The sequence below is a fragment of the Schistocerca americana genome, chromosome 3 (assembly GCF_021461395.2).
Source record: "Schistocerca americana isolate TAMUIC-IGC-003095 chromosome 3, iqSchAmer2.1, whole genome shotgun sequence".
Taxonomy (NCBI): domain Eukaryota; kingdom Metazoa; phylum Arthropoda; class Insecta; order Orthoptera; family Acrididae; genus Schistocerca; species Schistocerca americana.
Window position 1 is genome coordinate 618,211,761 of NC_060121.1, and position 16,853 is coordinate 618,228,613.

General features: G+C 42.0%; 1 protein-coding gene across 1 annotated transcript in view; it reads right to left on the reverse strand.

Annotated features, from left to right (window-relative positions):
• The window catches only part of LOC124607104 (ATP-dependent translocase ABCB1-like), a 185,515-nt gene that overhangs the window by 112,777 nt on the left and 55,885 nt on the right, over positions 1-16,853 (reverse strand). The window contains exons 7-8 of the mRNA XM_047139301.1: positions 8,621-8,917; positions 947-1,142 (exon numbers count right to left, since the gene is read on the reverse strand). Coding sequence (XP_046995257.1) covers positions 947-1,142; positions 8,621-8,917 — 493 coding nt within the window. The remainder of the gene's footprint in view (positions 1-946; positions 1,143-8,620; positions 8,918-16,853) is intronic.

Consider the following 16,853-nt stretch of genomic DNA (forward strand, 5'->3'; position numbering starts at 1 on the left):
GGCAGGATTCGAACCTGCGACCGTAGCAGCAGCGCGGTTCCGGACTGAAGCGCCTAGAACCGCTCGGCCACAACGGCCGGCTACACTGAATACACTGACTGGTTATTCAGCGCACTGGAGTGTGCTGCAGACACCCATAATTGAAGACCATACACAACTTCCCAACGCATGTCGGTTTCTTAAACAAACACGTGAGTTTGTGCTACCACGGTACTACTCTCACACAGCTATTCATTCTTTCAATGGTATGAAAATCATCACACTGAGCTGCTTAAGTCAGATCACAACTTAAGCTTGTTGGTTAGTACACTTGTTATGTACTAAAGATTCAGATTTCGCTTCGATTTAAGGTTTTATCTGGTTGATGTAGGCTCCAAATGGCTGGATGGTGAATGAAATCTAAAATGTTTCACTAATTGCGATAAGAAAATAATAAATATCTTGTAACTAATGTTTCTTTTGTCCCAGCTTGACACTGATGGTCCTTACACAGTGCTGAAGCCTTTGGTGAATCACCAAAGACGATGTCTATAACGTGCACGAAGATTGTTCTACCGCTACGGTCGATGAGTTATATTGCGGACGATCCCTCTCGTAATATCTTGATTCGTTGGTCTTTCGCGCCACAGCTATGATATTACTGCGAGCACTGCACTTATCCCTTAATATCATTCTCTTGGCTGAGTTGGACCCATTCTTTGTTGGGCCGACAGTACTATTTACAGCTTACACCGTCCTACCTGTATGTTTCTAGGAAAGGATAGTGCTTACTATTTTGTGTCCTATTTAGACCAGTATCACCAGATCCAGAGTAGAACAAATAGTGTTCTTCTTGTATGTTTTTTTCTTAGATGTTTTAGGGATTTCTCTGAGGAAATGACCTGCGGCGGAACATGCCTGAACAATCCCATTTTCGCGGTGTGCCGCCCCCGCTGTAACAACTCACCGTGATCATCGTGGCGGGGGTGTACACCTTGTCCTCGTAGTTCCAGCCGATTTCCTTGATGACCAGCCCCACTCCATAGTAGAAGGCCAGAGCATAACTGGAGTAGATACAGAACCACAGCACGCCGAAACCCATAGCCGTGAAGAAGCTGCGCTTTATGTTTATGTTCTTTGCGGACACGAGGTTCTTTTCGTACCTGCAGACAGATGAAGGAATGTTGTATGGTGTAGAAGTGGACTGTAACTAAAAACGTAAAAGTAAATAAAAATGTTAACGTTCCTCCATGTAATTCATTCCTTTAACGTTTACCATTATGTACTGCTTGTGTATTTCCCTGCTGGATCACTCCCACTCCCATCCTTCTTACATTCTGCACTTTATATACGTTTTATATACGTATATTAAACGTATGTTTCATGCAGAAAGTTCGGAAACTCCCGTTGCAAACTTTAGGACTTGTAGAGGGGAGTGAGTGCATACTAATTTGAATATCAATTTGAATACGAACCCATGACTTGAAACTTAGCGTTTCGGTTCTACGACGGTTTCAGTTCAAAAGTTTAACTCACCCACTTCTATATGAGGAACTGAATTTGGAATGAGGCGGCGCAGATAGTAGGTAATGACTCTAAAGGAAACATAACGAGACATCCATTATCACTTAAGCACATTTGTTTGTATTAACACTTAAACATGACGCGTTTAAATTATTCCAAAACAGGAAATAACCCAGCATACTGTACGTACAGAACAGTACTGATGCATTAATACAGCGGTTCGATGTGGCGACCACTAGGCATGTGCTGGTGCACACTCTCCACTCCACCTAGTGCTTCTTCATTTTCTAGTGCAGCTACCAGAACTCGTCTCAGCAGATCTTCCTCTGTCTCTAGAGGAGTCTCGTAAATTAAACTTTTCATACGACCCCACAAGAAGTACATGACATTCTGTCTACCTTATTGCATGCCAGGACAAGCAACTTCGAGATCTTTCTCTTTCCCTCAGCACACGTGGTCGCGTTAGAAATACGAATTGAAATAGTCGTAGAACTGAAACGGTACGTTTCCGAACATATGTCCTACTCAAAATATTACCTACTCATTCCGCTCTACAAGTCCTACAAGTCTGTGACGGGAATTTCTGACCAGCCTATAGAGGATTATTTTTGTTGTGTGGCCGCAGTGCATATCTGATTTATCAGTACGTGATATCTCGTTTGTTTGAAAGATTGAAGGGATGATGGAGTATCACAAATCTATGAGTTATATACAGAAACCACGTACAGGAATCTAGATGCTAGAGACTGCCAGGACAACTCTGCTCAGCAGTTCGGATTAAATGACTGAAATTATGGAAAATTCTTCTTGATAGTATGTTACCTTCCATATATAATATTCCACAAATCCACAAAGACACCAATTTCGACGATAATTTTGTCAGTGGTAGTACCATGCAGTAGGCGAAGTGAAGAAATTCTGCTTCCTTCAAAGCAAACTAACACGTGACAGACATATCTGAGAAGGATACAAGTAACAGACTAGCTTAGGTAAAGAGAGCATTCCTGTACAAAACATACTCGTATCAAAAATACGCCCTAATTTGAGAAAGAAATTTCTGTGAATCATGGACAGTGTCATTGTCGGACAAGAAGAGGTGTTTGAGGTATGGTGAAACAGAAGAATCGTGAAAATTAAGTGAAATGTTACGAAATGAGGAGGTTTTCTGTAGTATCGGGGAGGAAAGGAATACATAGAAAACGATAACTAGAGGTAGGGACAGAGTGATAAGGCTTGTATTAGACATCAACGAATAGTTTCCGCCCATGATACCAGAGAGCGCTCCAGAAAGCAAAAAGTGGGGAGGAAGCCAGTAGTTAAGAGTATATCCATTCAGTGCTGTAGCACATCATCACACTATTGACAAGATTGATAAACTGATGAACTGAAAGAAAATTATTTGCTCCTGGGTGTTTTTACAACGACGTACCTTAATTTTTGTTTACAGTATATCAAAAATACAAGGTGTTTAAAAAAGACTCACACCGTTTTGCAGGACCTTCAAGACGAAAGAAAATAGAAACTTCGGTTGAATTTAACATTCGAATGGGACTACATTTCATTTACAAGAAAAGGCACAGAATTTTAGTAGGGTATATGTTTTACATGCAACCACGTTCTACCTAGGAGTACGTCTTTCAAATACATATAGGTTCAAAGTTTGCTTTTACATTTAACAAATGGCTGATGCGCACTATGTCGGACGCACGACAAACATCCAGACGATAGTTAACCTCGTCCCACACTTTTGAGTTTATAGTCATGATGTTGTGAACAGCGTCGCAGTCCACCCAAATTTGTTGTAAGGATGACATACAGACAGAGTCTTTCACAAACTCCAACAAAGAAATAAATCGCATATTGTCAGATCTGACAGCCTAGGAGGCGAATATTGCAATGGAAGACTCATACGTCCCTTATGACCGATCCACCGTTGCGACAGCTCAGTGTTAATTCACGTTCTTATGTGCACTGTCAGCATGAAATTAGACCAGTCTCAAACATGAAATTTTCCGTATGCTATCGCAACTGCGGAAAGGTCGGATCTCCAACACATCTCCAAAATATTCCGCAAAATAAAAAGACTAAATGTGTGAAACACGTGATGTAACTTAACCTCATCACTGAAAACTAAAGGTAAAGGACAATTTTTATCTTTCATCTCCAGTTCAAAACAATTATGATAACTCTTTAAGTTATGGTTTATTACTAACATGAAGGGCTTACAGCGACTGAATCTTGTATAGTTTGAAGCACAAACGTAGCCGTCAAACACCCCAGAGAGACCCATGAGGAGTGGCCTTCGGGATGACTTCAGTGGACAAAGTGAAAAACTGCTAAATATACTGTATTTCATGAACGAGCACAAGGGGGCGACCTGTGAGCTTCCCCTTACACATACAATCACTCTTGAAACTGTTGGTACCAAATACTTCTAAATGCCAGACGTTGAACGAGTGCCCTAATTTCATCAGGCAGATCGCTACAGACAACGAGTGAACTGGCATTCTACCGCTGGTAGGGAATAAATTTGTAGTTTCGATGTGTAAGTTAAAAACGACCCAAAATTCCTATCTCCATTCACTTAGAAGATTTGTGCAGTCCGATCTATGTCAAATTGCGCGTTCTCTACGTGACGAAAAACGTAAAGCATCAGAAGCAGAGGAGCAAAAGAAATGAAACCACACAGACTGGGAGGGTATGCGATATTACTTCTGTGATTACAGTCCAGTTTGCAAGGAACTTGACAGTATAAGCTCATTTGTCTGTATCACGTTGCACCATCTCTGGCCTGAACGTATGGACTGATTGGTACCCAGATGAAGGCTGCTGTAACTGTGGCTGAAAGGTTGGTATTCCAATATAGCTTTTTCATGTGACATGGTAATACACTCAGAAAAGTTTTATGTCAAATAACCGTGGCCGCACAAGCATACACAATTATATCACGCAGACGTTTCGTAGAGACGCCTGCCACGTCTGAGCGTGCATTATTCTATAGAAAAATGGCTCCATGATATTGTCACGTGAGAACGTACCGTTGTGCCAGCAGAACTCCCTCAGTCCCTACCAGCCGTGACCTGAAAACGTATCCGACAGCTCCCCACACCTCGACACCAGGAGTAGCACTGCTGTGCCTCTACAAAACATTGGAAAAATAGGACATTTCCACAAGTAACCGCCAAAGTTGATGATGATGGCCATCTGGGTGGCAGTTCATTCTTGAGCGCAACAACGACATTCACTAATGACATTCACCAGCAGTCCTTGATTTCCAGTCAGAACACCATTCTAAACGCAGCCGTTTGTGTTGTGGTGTTAACGGAACGGAACGGTAAATCCGTACTCTGCCTGCCGGTAATCTCCAACCAATGATGCGGCATGTCACAGCATATCACAAAGATTCTACTACTTGTCCTCGGATGGTACGCGCAGATGTGATAGGGTTACGAAGTCACTGGTGCACAGTACGGCAATCTTTTCATCTAGCCGTCAGACGTGGTTGACCATCCTCCCTCAAGTTTCTATGCCGTCCACCATCGGGTCACTGTCGTTTCTGAACCCCTCACAAATCTGGACGGCATAAGATTCGACAAGCTGACCAAATGAAGCCCAGGATGACGCTCCTCTCAAACTCTGTCAAATGCCCATGACATTGTCTCACACGAGTATGCGGCACCTTCGTGTCCTTCACAATGATCACTCAGCACATGACGCTGTCCCCGTCCCTTATTTAACCTACCAATCTTGCTGTGACCACTAAACATAAACAACACTGATGCATTCTGGTGGCGTTCTCCCTGTCACAGTTATATGCTAATGCAATAATTATACTTTCTCGGCCATGGTGTACATCTGACCAGAGTTACATTGACATCCGGCCATGTCTTCTGAGTGTTTCACTTTTTTTGACTGGCAGGAAATTTCAGATTCATGCGTTTCTTCTGCTTCACCTTGTACAACGGCCCTGGATCATAAAGATGTGAATCTATATAACTCATAAAAATGGATGTATGTAGGTATGTACTCACATGTATGTACGAGGAGGTACCAAAAAGAAACCAAACTTTTTTAGAAAATTTTATTTACTCACATTTTAAACACAAACCTTCAGTCCTTATCGAATTACTCTCCAATTGTGCAAATACTATCATCTAACCTTTTATTCCACTTTTAAAAACATTGCTTAAATTCATCTTATGCGATGCCTGACAGCACCTCCGTCTCTTTCCTTTTTCAAACCTCAGCGCCATCAGTAAACGCTTTCCTTTCATACCTCCTTTCCTTCTAGGGAACAATAAAAGTCGCACTGGGAAAGGTCGGATGGGTGTGGTGGGTGAGAAACAGGGGTAATAAAATTTTTGGTCAAGAACTCCCACAGGCAGGGGGTGTGTGAGAAGAGGCATTTACTTGATGGGCAAACCAGTCACCCGACTGCCACAAATAACGTCGCCTCTGCCACACAATGTTACTCAATTTTTTGAAAACTTCCAAGTGGAAAGCCTGGTTAACTACTTGACCCTGCGGAAAAAGCTATGAATGAACGACCTCTCTCACATCCAAAGAACAAATCAACAGTATTTTAATGTTTGATTTCACCTGATAGGCTTCCCGATGTCGGGACGAACTTGCAGTCGTCTACGGGCTCGGTTGTTGTTCTGATTCAGGATCGTAAGCATAGCACAAAGTTTCATCACTCGCGATAGTTTTTTAAAAATAGTTCATATTATTTCCGGACTCGTCATCCAAAGAACAGCATGCTTCCACGCGACCTTGCTTTTGATCAGCAGTCAGCTATCGTGGCACGAATTTGGCGCCAGCTCTTTTCATTCCAAAACTTTCTGTCACAATTTGCTGTACTGAAGAACACGTCAGTTCTTCAATGGTCAGTCGTAAATCTTCGTTGATGATTGCACGAATGTTTTCAACATTTTCATGTGTTCGGAACCGTGAACGACGACCAGTAGGACGTTTGAGATCAGTTGATTTTTCACCAATTCTGACACGGGAAAAACCACTCAAACACTTGATTTTCCCCATAACATTGTCCTTGTATGCCGTTTTTAACATTTCAAGAGTTTCTATTTCATTTTTTTCGAGCAAAAAGAAGAATTCCACCGCCGCACGCTGTTCACGAAAATCAGCTACTGCAAAAACGACAATAACGCAAAACAGTTGCCACTATAAAATCTGCCGAAACTAGTACTGACCTTCTTCAGCAACGGCACTCGGCATACTCTGGAATGTTCGCTCTATGCACCGCTAGCGGCAAAACGAGGTACTACAAGAGCTCTGCCCACTTAAAAAATTTGTTCTGTTTCTTGTGGGTATCACTCATATGTATGTATGTTCCACATCTCCTCCTAAACAACTGAACCAATTTCAACTCAGCTTGGTACACATATCACTTTTTAGCTGCAAAGACTAACTGTGCGGGTAAGAACCACCCACCTGCCAAAAGGGGGGAGATGGGGTGAGAAAGCAATGTAGCCCACTACACGAGAATAGCCATACTTCGGTCATCCAGTATTTGAGAATGAGAGCACTTATAGACATGCAGCAAACTTTACACATAATTGCATAGCTTAAAGAAACTTTCGTCGCTGACGACCCCATAAAAGTGATGAAAGAAAAACAGCTTATCTCTAACTACATATTCGTTGTTAATACAGTAAAACTGCCACATGAAGCGTGATGTTATAATTTATTATTTATTTACTACCAACTATACCCGTGAGACATTTTTCAGACGATATTCACTTATACCATTGAACGTCCCAGAAAAATTATATCGTTGTAAGACACTTACTTCAGGTGATATGACGTCATAAACACTGAACATGTAAATAACTACTGCATCATGCGAGATGTTTAAATTTATTATTTCGTTAACACAAACTTGATTCGCAACACTTCTCGCACATAATATCCAAATTTTCCTTTGAATTTACCTATAAAAAGTATATAATTGTACGATACATAGTTCAGAAGATACGAAGTCATATATACTGAAGCGCTTGGTAAAATGTCGCATCATGCATGACGTTTTAGTTAATTACTTCTTTACTATCAACTCTATTCACAATACCTTTCGCACAGAAGGCACATGAACCACTGAATGTACCTGCGAAATAATATCATTGTACAGAAGGTCAGGAGATGCGACGTCACAAACTTTAAGTTTCATAAAAATGAAACTGAAGGGCGAAATTGGCTAGAAATGTGGGTGAAATACGTGTATAAATACGTATAAAATATGTTAAATATCTATGAAATATATTTGACATGTGCGACAAAGCCACGTGTAAAAATCTGATCCTACACCTCTGGAGCGATTTCAATCAAATTTGGCACACATATTAGCTACAATATGGAAGGAAGTACTGTGGAGGTAAGAACCACTAGCCTCCTACTGAAGCAAGTGCGACAACTTGGAAAGAGAAGGCAGGACGACGAGATGGACAGATAATAAGGGAGAGGAAGGAGATAGGTACAGATAGGAAGAAGAGGAGATGGAAAGAGGTATGAGAGGGGGAGATGGACAGGAAGAGTAGAGAGGAGGAGATGGACAGAGAAAATAAAGAGAAAGAGATGGACAGAGAGAGGGGAAGGACGAGATAGGCAGAGAGATGGGGGAGGAGGAGATGAACAGCCAAGGGAGAGGAGGAAATGAACAGAGGAATAGGAAGTGATGGACAGAGATGGAGGAGAGGAGGAGATGGACACAGAAAGTAAAAGGGAGGGGATGAATAGGGAGAGAGGAGGAGGAGGTGGAGAGAAAGAACGTGGAGGAGGAGGTGGATAGATAGAAGGGGAGACTGAGAAAGTGCTTGGGAGAAGGAATTACAGAAGGAAGGAAGAGGTGAAGAAGGAGCAGATGGACAAATGGGGGAGGCGCAGATTGAGAGAGGAAGGTTGAGAAAGAGATGACAGTGAGAGGGACATTAGGAGATGATCAGAGAGGGGGGTGGAGGTACAGAGAGCAGGTGATGGAGATCGACTGAGAGAGTGCAAGGAGGACACGGACTAGTAGAAGACTGGAAATACATACCTGGGCAACGCCAGGTACTAAGCTAGTGATGTACTGAAGAACGGCAAATGCTACTCGCTCTAGTACCTTTCCGCCTCAGTGGCCTGCCCGGAGAACGCTATGACGGTACGCACGGCGCCCAGCACCTCGGAGGCGATGGAGCCGGCCTTGGCGTATTCTTCGAGCTCGCGGCGCGCCAGGCGGGACGAGACGATGTTGATGGTGACCATGGCGATCATGGTGATGGGCAAGGAGATGAGGCAGATGAGTGCCAGCTCCCAGCCCTTGACCAGCGCCAGCACCAGGCTGCCCACGAAACCCAGCAGCAGATGCAAGAACATGGCCACCTTCTCGCCCATGCCCTCCTCCAGTTTCAGCAGGTCCCTGCATACGCACAGCGCAATAAGTACAGTCACAATAGGAGATCAAGCACTCGTAAACAACTGTGATACTTTGATGGAAGATAGCAATAGTAGAGATGTAAAACAACCGTAGGCTACTGTAACAGTGATAAGTGTAGACTACGGTAGTATTCCTAGTAGCTTTGGTCTGTTAAGGTCATACTGGCGTTACCTGGGCGCTGGGTGTGTTGCGTACCTGTAGGTCGTTACCTCATAACGATCGCATTCTTTACGTATGCAATCAGCGTCTTACAAGATTCTCCTAAAATCCTGAATCGGTGAACCATCTAGAAACTGAGTGAATATATATATAAAGGGCAGGGTAACGTACTGAAAATTCTTATCAACGTAGCTTAAGAATAAACAGTATTTACAATAGTACTGAAACTGTCAACGTTACATCAGGTTTTATTTGAAAATTATTATTTTGTAATGTGAAACAGAGGGATGTTGTAGTAAAAATAAAAAAAAACAATACAAATTTATCATACAGCGCTAAAAAACACATCTTCCTCAACAAAAAGCTAAATTAAAAAGAAAGGAACACAAAACAAAATATGTCAAACATCGCTTCAATACTTCGTCAAACCTACATAAAACATGTTTCCCTTGTTCGTAAATAGCTTTCACATTTATCAGTAACAATAGGAAACTTTTGCCTTTGATCAAGATGAAGGACGTTCTGATGACTACAAAATAACGACAGTAATTATACGTACTTTGTATGTTTGTGCATGTAAACTGTACTTGCATCAAAAGTAATTGCTTTTGTTATATGAAAGCACAGAGTTTACGTGATCAACTAATTTTGAATACTTTCAAAAGGCAATTTATGGAAGAATATAAAGCACACAAAGGACTAACACTGAATCATGTTCGGTTCTAACTACGTGCAAAACAAACAACCAAACAAAGGAAAAACAACAAAGATAAGTCGTTGGCCTTCGTTTTATTCCTTACATGTTCATTGAAGTTTCTTTCCCTACAATTCTACCATTGACTGTCTTTATACAGTGCACCAAAAATACCGAATTGTAGTTTTGGTATAGAGCAGTTTTGAACAATAAAAAAAACAGCTGATCACTGCTCCTTCTTCTTTTGCTGTGGCGCTTCAGTCCATGATGAACTTTGGCCTTCCCAACGAGCTTCCGCTATCTATCACGGTCACGTGCTACCCTCCTCCAGTTTCTGCGTCCGAGCTTCGTAGGTCTTCTTCCACTCCATCGAGCCATTTTGCTCGAGGTCGATCTCGCCCTCTTTGTCCTCCTGAATTACCAAAGGGAATCTTCTTTACCACCTCAGACTCCTCCACACTTGCCACATGACCTGCCCATCTTATCCTTCCTGATCGTATGATGTTTTTACAGGAGCATCGGGATACATAGTGTATAATTCTGTATTGTACCTTTTCCTCCATTGTTCTCTGTCACACACAGGGTCAATTATTCTCTTCAAAACTTTCCTCTCGAATCCGTCGTGCAGCCTTGCATCGGTTTTCGTCAAGGGCCATGTTTCCGAAGCATAAGTGAGAACTGGTCTAACAAGGGTTTTACAAATAGTGAAATTTGTTGGGCGGCTGAGGAATCTTGACCGGAACAAATTACTCTAGGTGAAACATGCCACATTTGCTGATATCAGCCTAATCATAATTTCAGTTGAGATGTCATTAAAGCAAGTGGCTGAGGAACCAAGATACTTGAAGCTATCAACTCTTTCGAATGTGTATCCACTCACACTGAAAGTTGATGGCATATTTAGATGACATGCTATCCCACAGTCCATGTATTTAGTTTTATGTTCATTTATCATAAAATCCGTCTTCTTACTTTCTTGACTTGAGGCTGTAAAACCGTTTCTCAGTGCTGGTACTGTCCGTGCCATGATGTCTACGTCATCTGCATATGCTAACATCTGCACTGACTTGTAGAAGATGGTGCTCTTGGTCTGTAGGCCTGCTTCCCTAATCACCTTCTCTAGTGCTACATTAAATAATAAGCATGCTAATGCATCTCCTTGACGTATCCCTTTTTTTATTTCCAGCAGATCAGAATAATTTCCTCGAACTCGAATGCAGCTTCTTACGTCAGACATCATCATTTTAACCATTCTCAGGAGCTTTCCATGTATCCCCACCTTCTGTGAGGCATGAAACAACATTGGTGCTGTCGTATGCAGCCTTAAAGCCAATAAAGAGGTGATGTGTTCCAATTCTATATTCAACAGTTTTCTCCAAAATTTGTGGCAGGTTGAAAATCAGGTCTATTGTTAATCTTCCTCGTCGAAATAAGCTTTGGTGTATTATAATTTCTTACACCTGTGGGGGGTAGTCAATCAAAAATAATATTAGATAACGCCTTGTACCCCAGGTACAGGAGGGTGATTCTACGGTGGTTTCTACACTCCATTCAGTCGACCTTTTTATGTATGGGACATAATATTCCTACATTCCATTCATCATCCAGTTCGTGCTCACAATCATTAGAGATATCCTCTGCTTGCTATATCTCTCGATACAGTAGTTCATTAAAGAATCTCCGCCACCTTTCCAGAGTCTGTTTACTCTCACTTATTATGTTTCCTTCTTCATCTCTAATCAAGCTGATTATTGGAGCAAATTGTCTTGTAGCATTGTTTACTTTTATAAAGAACTTCTAACAATAAGCATCAAAAGTTAGTCAAACATGGTAATTGGACGTCTTAATAGACCCCGTGGTCTAGGGGTAGCGTCTTTGATTCATAATCAAAACGTCTTCGGTCCTGGGTTCGATCCCCGCCACTGCCTGAAATTTGATAAATAATCAGCATTGGCGGCCGAAGACTTCCGGCATAAGAAGTCAGCCTCATTCTGCCAACAGCCTTGTCAAAGAGGGCGGAGGAGCGGATAGAGGTTCAGGACACTCTCTTGTCCTAGGGGTGGGAAATTGCCCCTAAAGGCGGAAGAATCAGCAATGATCAACGACATGAGGATGCAGAAGGCAATGGAAACCACTGCATTAAAGACACGTAACGTGTATCCACAGACAAGTGGCCTGTATTTGAAGAAAGTGTCATGATGATCTCTCTATTGGCAAAAGATTCCGGAATAGTCCCCCATTCGGATCTCCGGGAGGGGACTGCCAAGGAGGAGGTTACCATGAGAAAAAGATTGAATAATCAACGAAAGGATAACGTTCTACGAGTCGGGGTGTGGAATGTCAGAAGCTTGAACGTGGTAGGGAAACTAGAAAATCTGAAAAGGGAAATGCAAAGGCTCAATCTAGATACAGTAGGGGTCAGTGAAAAGTGGAAGGAAGACAAGGATTTCTGGTCAGGTGAGTATCGGGTAATATCAACAGCAGCAGAAAATGGTATAACAGGTGTAGGATTCGTTATGAATAGGATGGTAGGGCAGAGGGTGTGTTACTGTGAACAGTTCAGTGACCGGGTTGTTCTAATCGGAATCGACAGCAGACCAACACCGACAACGATAGTTCAGGTATACATGCCGACATCGCAAGCTGAAGATGAACAGATAGAGAAAGTGTATGAGGATATTGAAAGGGTAATGCAGTATGTAAAGGGGGACGAAAATCTAATAGTCATGGGCGACTGGAATGCAGTTGTAGGGGAAGGAGTAGAAGAAAAGGTTACAGGAGAAAATGGGCTTGGGACAAGGAATGAAAGAGGATAAAGACTAATTGAGTTCTGTAACAAGTTTCAGCTAGTAATAGCGAATACCCTGTTCGAGAATCACAAGAGGAGGAGGTATACTTGGAAAAGGCCGGGAGATACGGGAAGATTTCAATTAGATTAAATCATGGTCAGACAGAGACTCCGAAATCAGATACTGGATTGTAAGGCGTACCCAGGAGCAGATATAGACTTAGATCACAATATAGTAGTGATGAAGAGTAGGCTGAAGTTCAGGACATTAGTCAGGAAGAATCAATAGGCAAAGAAGTGGGATACGGAAGTACTAAGGAATGACGAGATATGTTTGAAGTTCTCTAACGCTATAGATACAGCAATAAGGAATAGCGCAGTAGGCAGTACAGTTGAAGAGGAATGGACATCTCCAAAAAGGACCATCACAGAAGTGGGGAAGGAAAACATAGGTACAAAGAAGGTAGCTGCGAAGAAACCATGGGTAACGGAAGAAATACTTCAGTTGATTGATGAAAGGAGAAAGTACAAACATGTTCCGGGAAAATCAGGAATACAGAAATACAAGTCGCTGAGGAATGAAATAAATAGGAAGTGCAGGGAAGCTAAGACGAAATGGCTGCAGGAAATATGTAAAGACAGCGAAAAAGATACGATTGTCGGAAGGACAGACTCAGCATACAATAAAGTCAAAACAAACTTCGGTGGCATTAAAAGCAACGATGGTAACATTAAGAGTGCAACGGGAATTCCACTGTTAAATGCAGAGGAGAGAGCAGATAGGTGGAAAGAATACATTGAAAGCCTCTATGAGGGTGAAGATTTGTCTGATGTGATAGAAGAAGAAACAGAAGTCGATTTATAGGAGATAGGGGATCCAGTATTAGAATCGGAATTTAAAAAAAGCTTTGGAGGACTTACGGTCAAATAAGGCAGAAGGGATAGATAACATTCCATCAGAATTTCTAAAATCATTGGGGGAAGTGGCAACAAAACGACTATTCATGTTGGTGTGTAGAATATATGAGTCTGGCGGCATACCATCTGACTTTCGGAAAAGCATCATCCACACAATTCCGAAGACGGCAAGAGCTGACAAGTGCGAGAATTATCGCACAATCAGCTTAACAGCTCATGCATCGAAGCTGCTTACAAGAATAATATACAGAAGAATGGAAAAGAAAATTGAGAAGGCGCTAGGTGACGATCAGTTTGGCTTTAGGAAAAATAAAGGGACGAGAGAGGCAATTCTGACGTTACGGCTAATAATGAAAGCAAGGCTAAAGAAAAATCTAGACACTTTCATAGTATTTGTCGACCTGGAAAAAGCGTTCGACAATATAAAATGGTGCAAGCTGTTCGAGATTCTGAAAAAAGTAGGGGTAAGCTATAGGGAGAGACGGGTCATATACAATATGTACAACAACCAAGAGGGAATAATAAGAGTGGACGATCAAGAACGAAGTGCTCGTATTAAGAAGGGTGTTAAGACAAGGCTGTAGCCTTTCGCCCCTACTCTTCAATCTGTACATCAAGGAAGCAATGATGGAAATAAAAGAAAGGTTCAGGAGTGGAATTAAAATACAAGGATATCAATGATACGATTCGCTGATGGCATTGCTATCCTGAGTGAAAGTGAAGAAGAATTAAATGATCTGCCGAACGGAATGAACAGTCTAATGAGTACACAGTATGGTTTGAGAGTAAATCGAAGAAAGACGAAGGTAATGAGAAGTAGTAGAAATGAGAGCAGCGAGAAACTTAACATCAGGATTGATGGTCACGAAGTCAATGAAGTTAAGGAATTCTGCTACCTAGGCAGTAAAATAACCAATGGGGGACGGTGAAAGGAGGACATCAAAAGCAGACTCGCTATGGCGAAAAAGGCAGTTCTGGCCAAGAGAAGTCTACTAATATCAAATACCGACCTTAATTTGAGGAAGAAATTTCTGAGGATGTACGTCTGGAGTACAGCATTGTATGGTAGTGAAACATGGACTGTGGGAAAACCGGAACAGAAGAGAATCGAAGCATTTGAGATGTGGTGCTATAGACGAATGTTGAAAATTAGGTGGACTGATAAGGTAAGGAATGAGGAGGTTCTACGCAGAATCGGAGAGGAAAGGTATATGTGGAAAACACTGATAGGGAGAAGGGACAGGATGATAGGACATCTGCTAAGACATGAGGGAATGACTGCCATGGTACTAGAGGGAGCTGCAGAGGGCAAAAACTATAGAGGAAGACAGAGATTGGAATATGTCAAACAAATAATTGAGGACGTAGGTTGCAAATGCTACTCTGAGATGAAGAGGTTAGCACAGGAAAGGAATTCGTGGCGGGCCGCATCAAACCAGTCAGTAGACTGATGACCAAAGAAAAAAAAATAGACAGACCATCTGAGTCAGGTCAGAAGCTGTAGTGGAACTTGGACAACATCATTAATAAGTTCCCTGACCATGCTATTGTGACTGGGAGGAGACTTCAGCTTGCCAGCTATAGAATGGGAGAGTCACGCAACTGAAATAAGTGACAGAAAAAGCGATTCGTATGAGATTATTCTGAACGTGTCGTCTGAAAATTCTTTCGAGCAGATACTGCAGCAAGCGAGGGCAATGTCCTACATCTTTCGAATCACTTCATGTCGGGGAGGCAACCGGATATCATAGGGCTGTGATAGCACCAATGGTAATGTTAATAAGAAAGTAGGAAAATATTTTTGCTTCACAAGAGTCACAGGAGACAAACTGCAGAGTATCTATGTAGTCGCATCAAATATTCAGCTCTGAGCACGAAGATGTTCAGCACAAATTACTAAAACTCAAAAGCCTTGTGCAATATGCCTTACACAAGTATGCCCTGAACAATGATGTGAAGGGTTGAAAAGACCCACTGTGGTTCAGTAGCCGTGATAGAAAGACGCTGCGAAAGCATAGAGGATTTCATCTTCAATTTAAGTGAAGTCATAGTCTGATAAAAAAAACAGAAGCTGAATGAAGCGACAATGAGCGTGAAGAGAGTTATGCGAGAAGCATTCAATCAGTTACTAAGTAAAATTTGGCCAAATAATCACACCAAAGGTCTTAAGAATTTTTGGTATTACGTAACGTCAATAACAGCATCGAAATTATCTGTTCCATCGCTCAGTGAACATAAAAGCACGAAAAACTGAAAAAGACAGAGAGAAGATCGAATTACTAAATTCGGTCTTTCGAAATTGTATCACGAGTGCCGAAATGGCAGATACTGAGGTAATCGATTGTGGAATAGAAAACCAACAACAATCGCTTTGCACTGGAAAAGCATCAGGACTAGACTCATCTAAGTTTCTACAGAGATTGTGTGAAAGAACTTGTTCCCCTTCTAGCAGCAGTTTATCGTAGTTCGCTGAAGCAACGAAGGGTACCTAGCGAATGGAAAACAGCGCAGATCATTCCCGTTTTCAAGAAGTGTCGTAGAAAAGATGCATGTAATTATGGCCTATATCGCTGACGTCAGTCTGTTGTAGAATAATGCACATCTACATCTACAACAACGTCCATACTCCGCAAGCCACCGTATGGTGCGTGGCGGAGGGTGCACTGTACCATTACTAGTCATTTCCTTTTCTGTTTCACTCGTAAACGGAGCAAGCGAAAATGAATGCCCGTACGCTTCTTAATAAGCCCTAATCTCTCTAATAGTATCTTCACGGACCTTACGCAAAATGATCGTTGCCGGCAGTAGAATTATTCTTCAGATGCCCTTTAATGTCGGTTTTATGAATTTTCTCAACAGTGCTCCTCGTAAAGAACGTCGCCTTCCCTCCAGTGATTCTCATTTCAGTTCCTGAAGGATCTCTGTAACACTTGTGTGTTGTTCGAACCTTCCGGTAACAAATCTAGCAGCCCGCCTCTGAACTGATTCGATGTCTTCCTTTAAAACAAACCTGGTGCGGATCCCAAACACTCGAGCAGTACTCAACAATGGGTGGCACTACTGTCTTATATGTGATCTGCTTTACAGATGAACCACACCTTTACAGATGAACCACGCCTTCTTAAAATTCTTCCAGGGAACCGAAGTCGACCAGTCATTTTCCCTGCTACAGTTCTTATATAGTCCTTTAATTTCATATTGCTTTGCAACGTTACGCTTAGATCTTCTACGTGACGTTACTGTGTCAAGCAGCACACTTCTAATATTGTACTCAAGCATTTTGGGTTGTTCTTCCCACTCATCTGCCTTAACTTACATTTCTCTACGTTTAGAGACAGCTACCAATCATCACACCAACT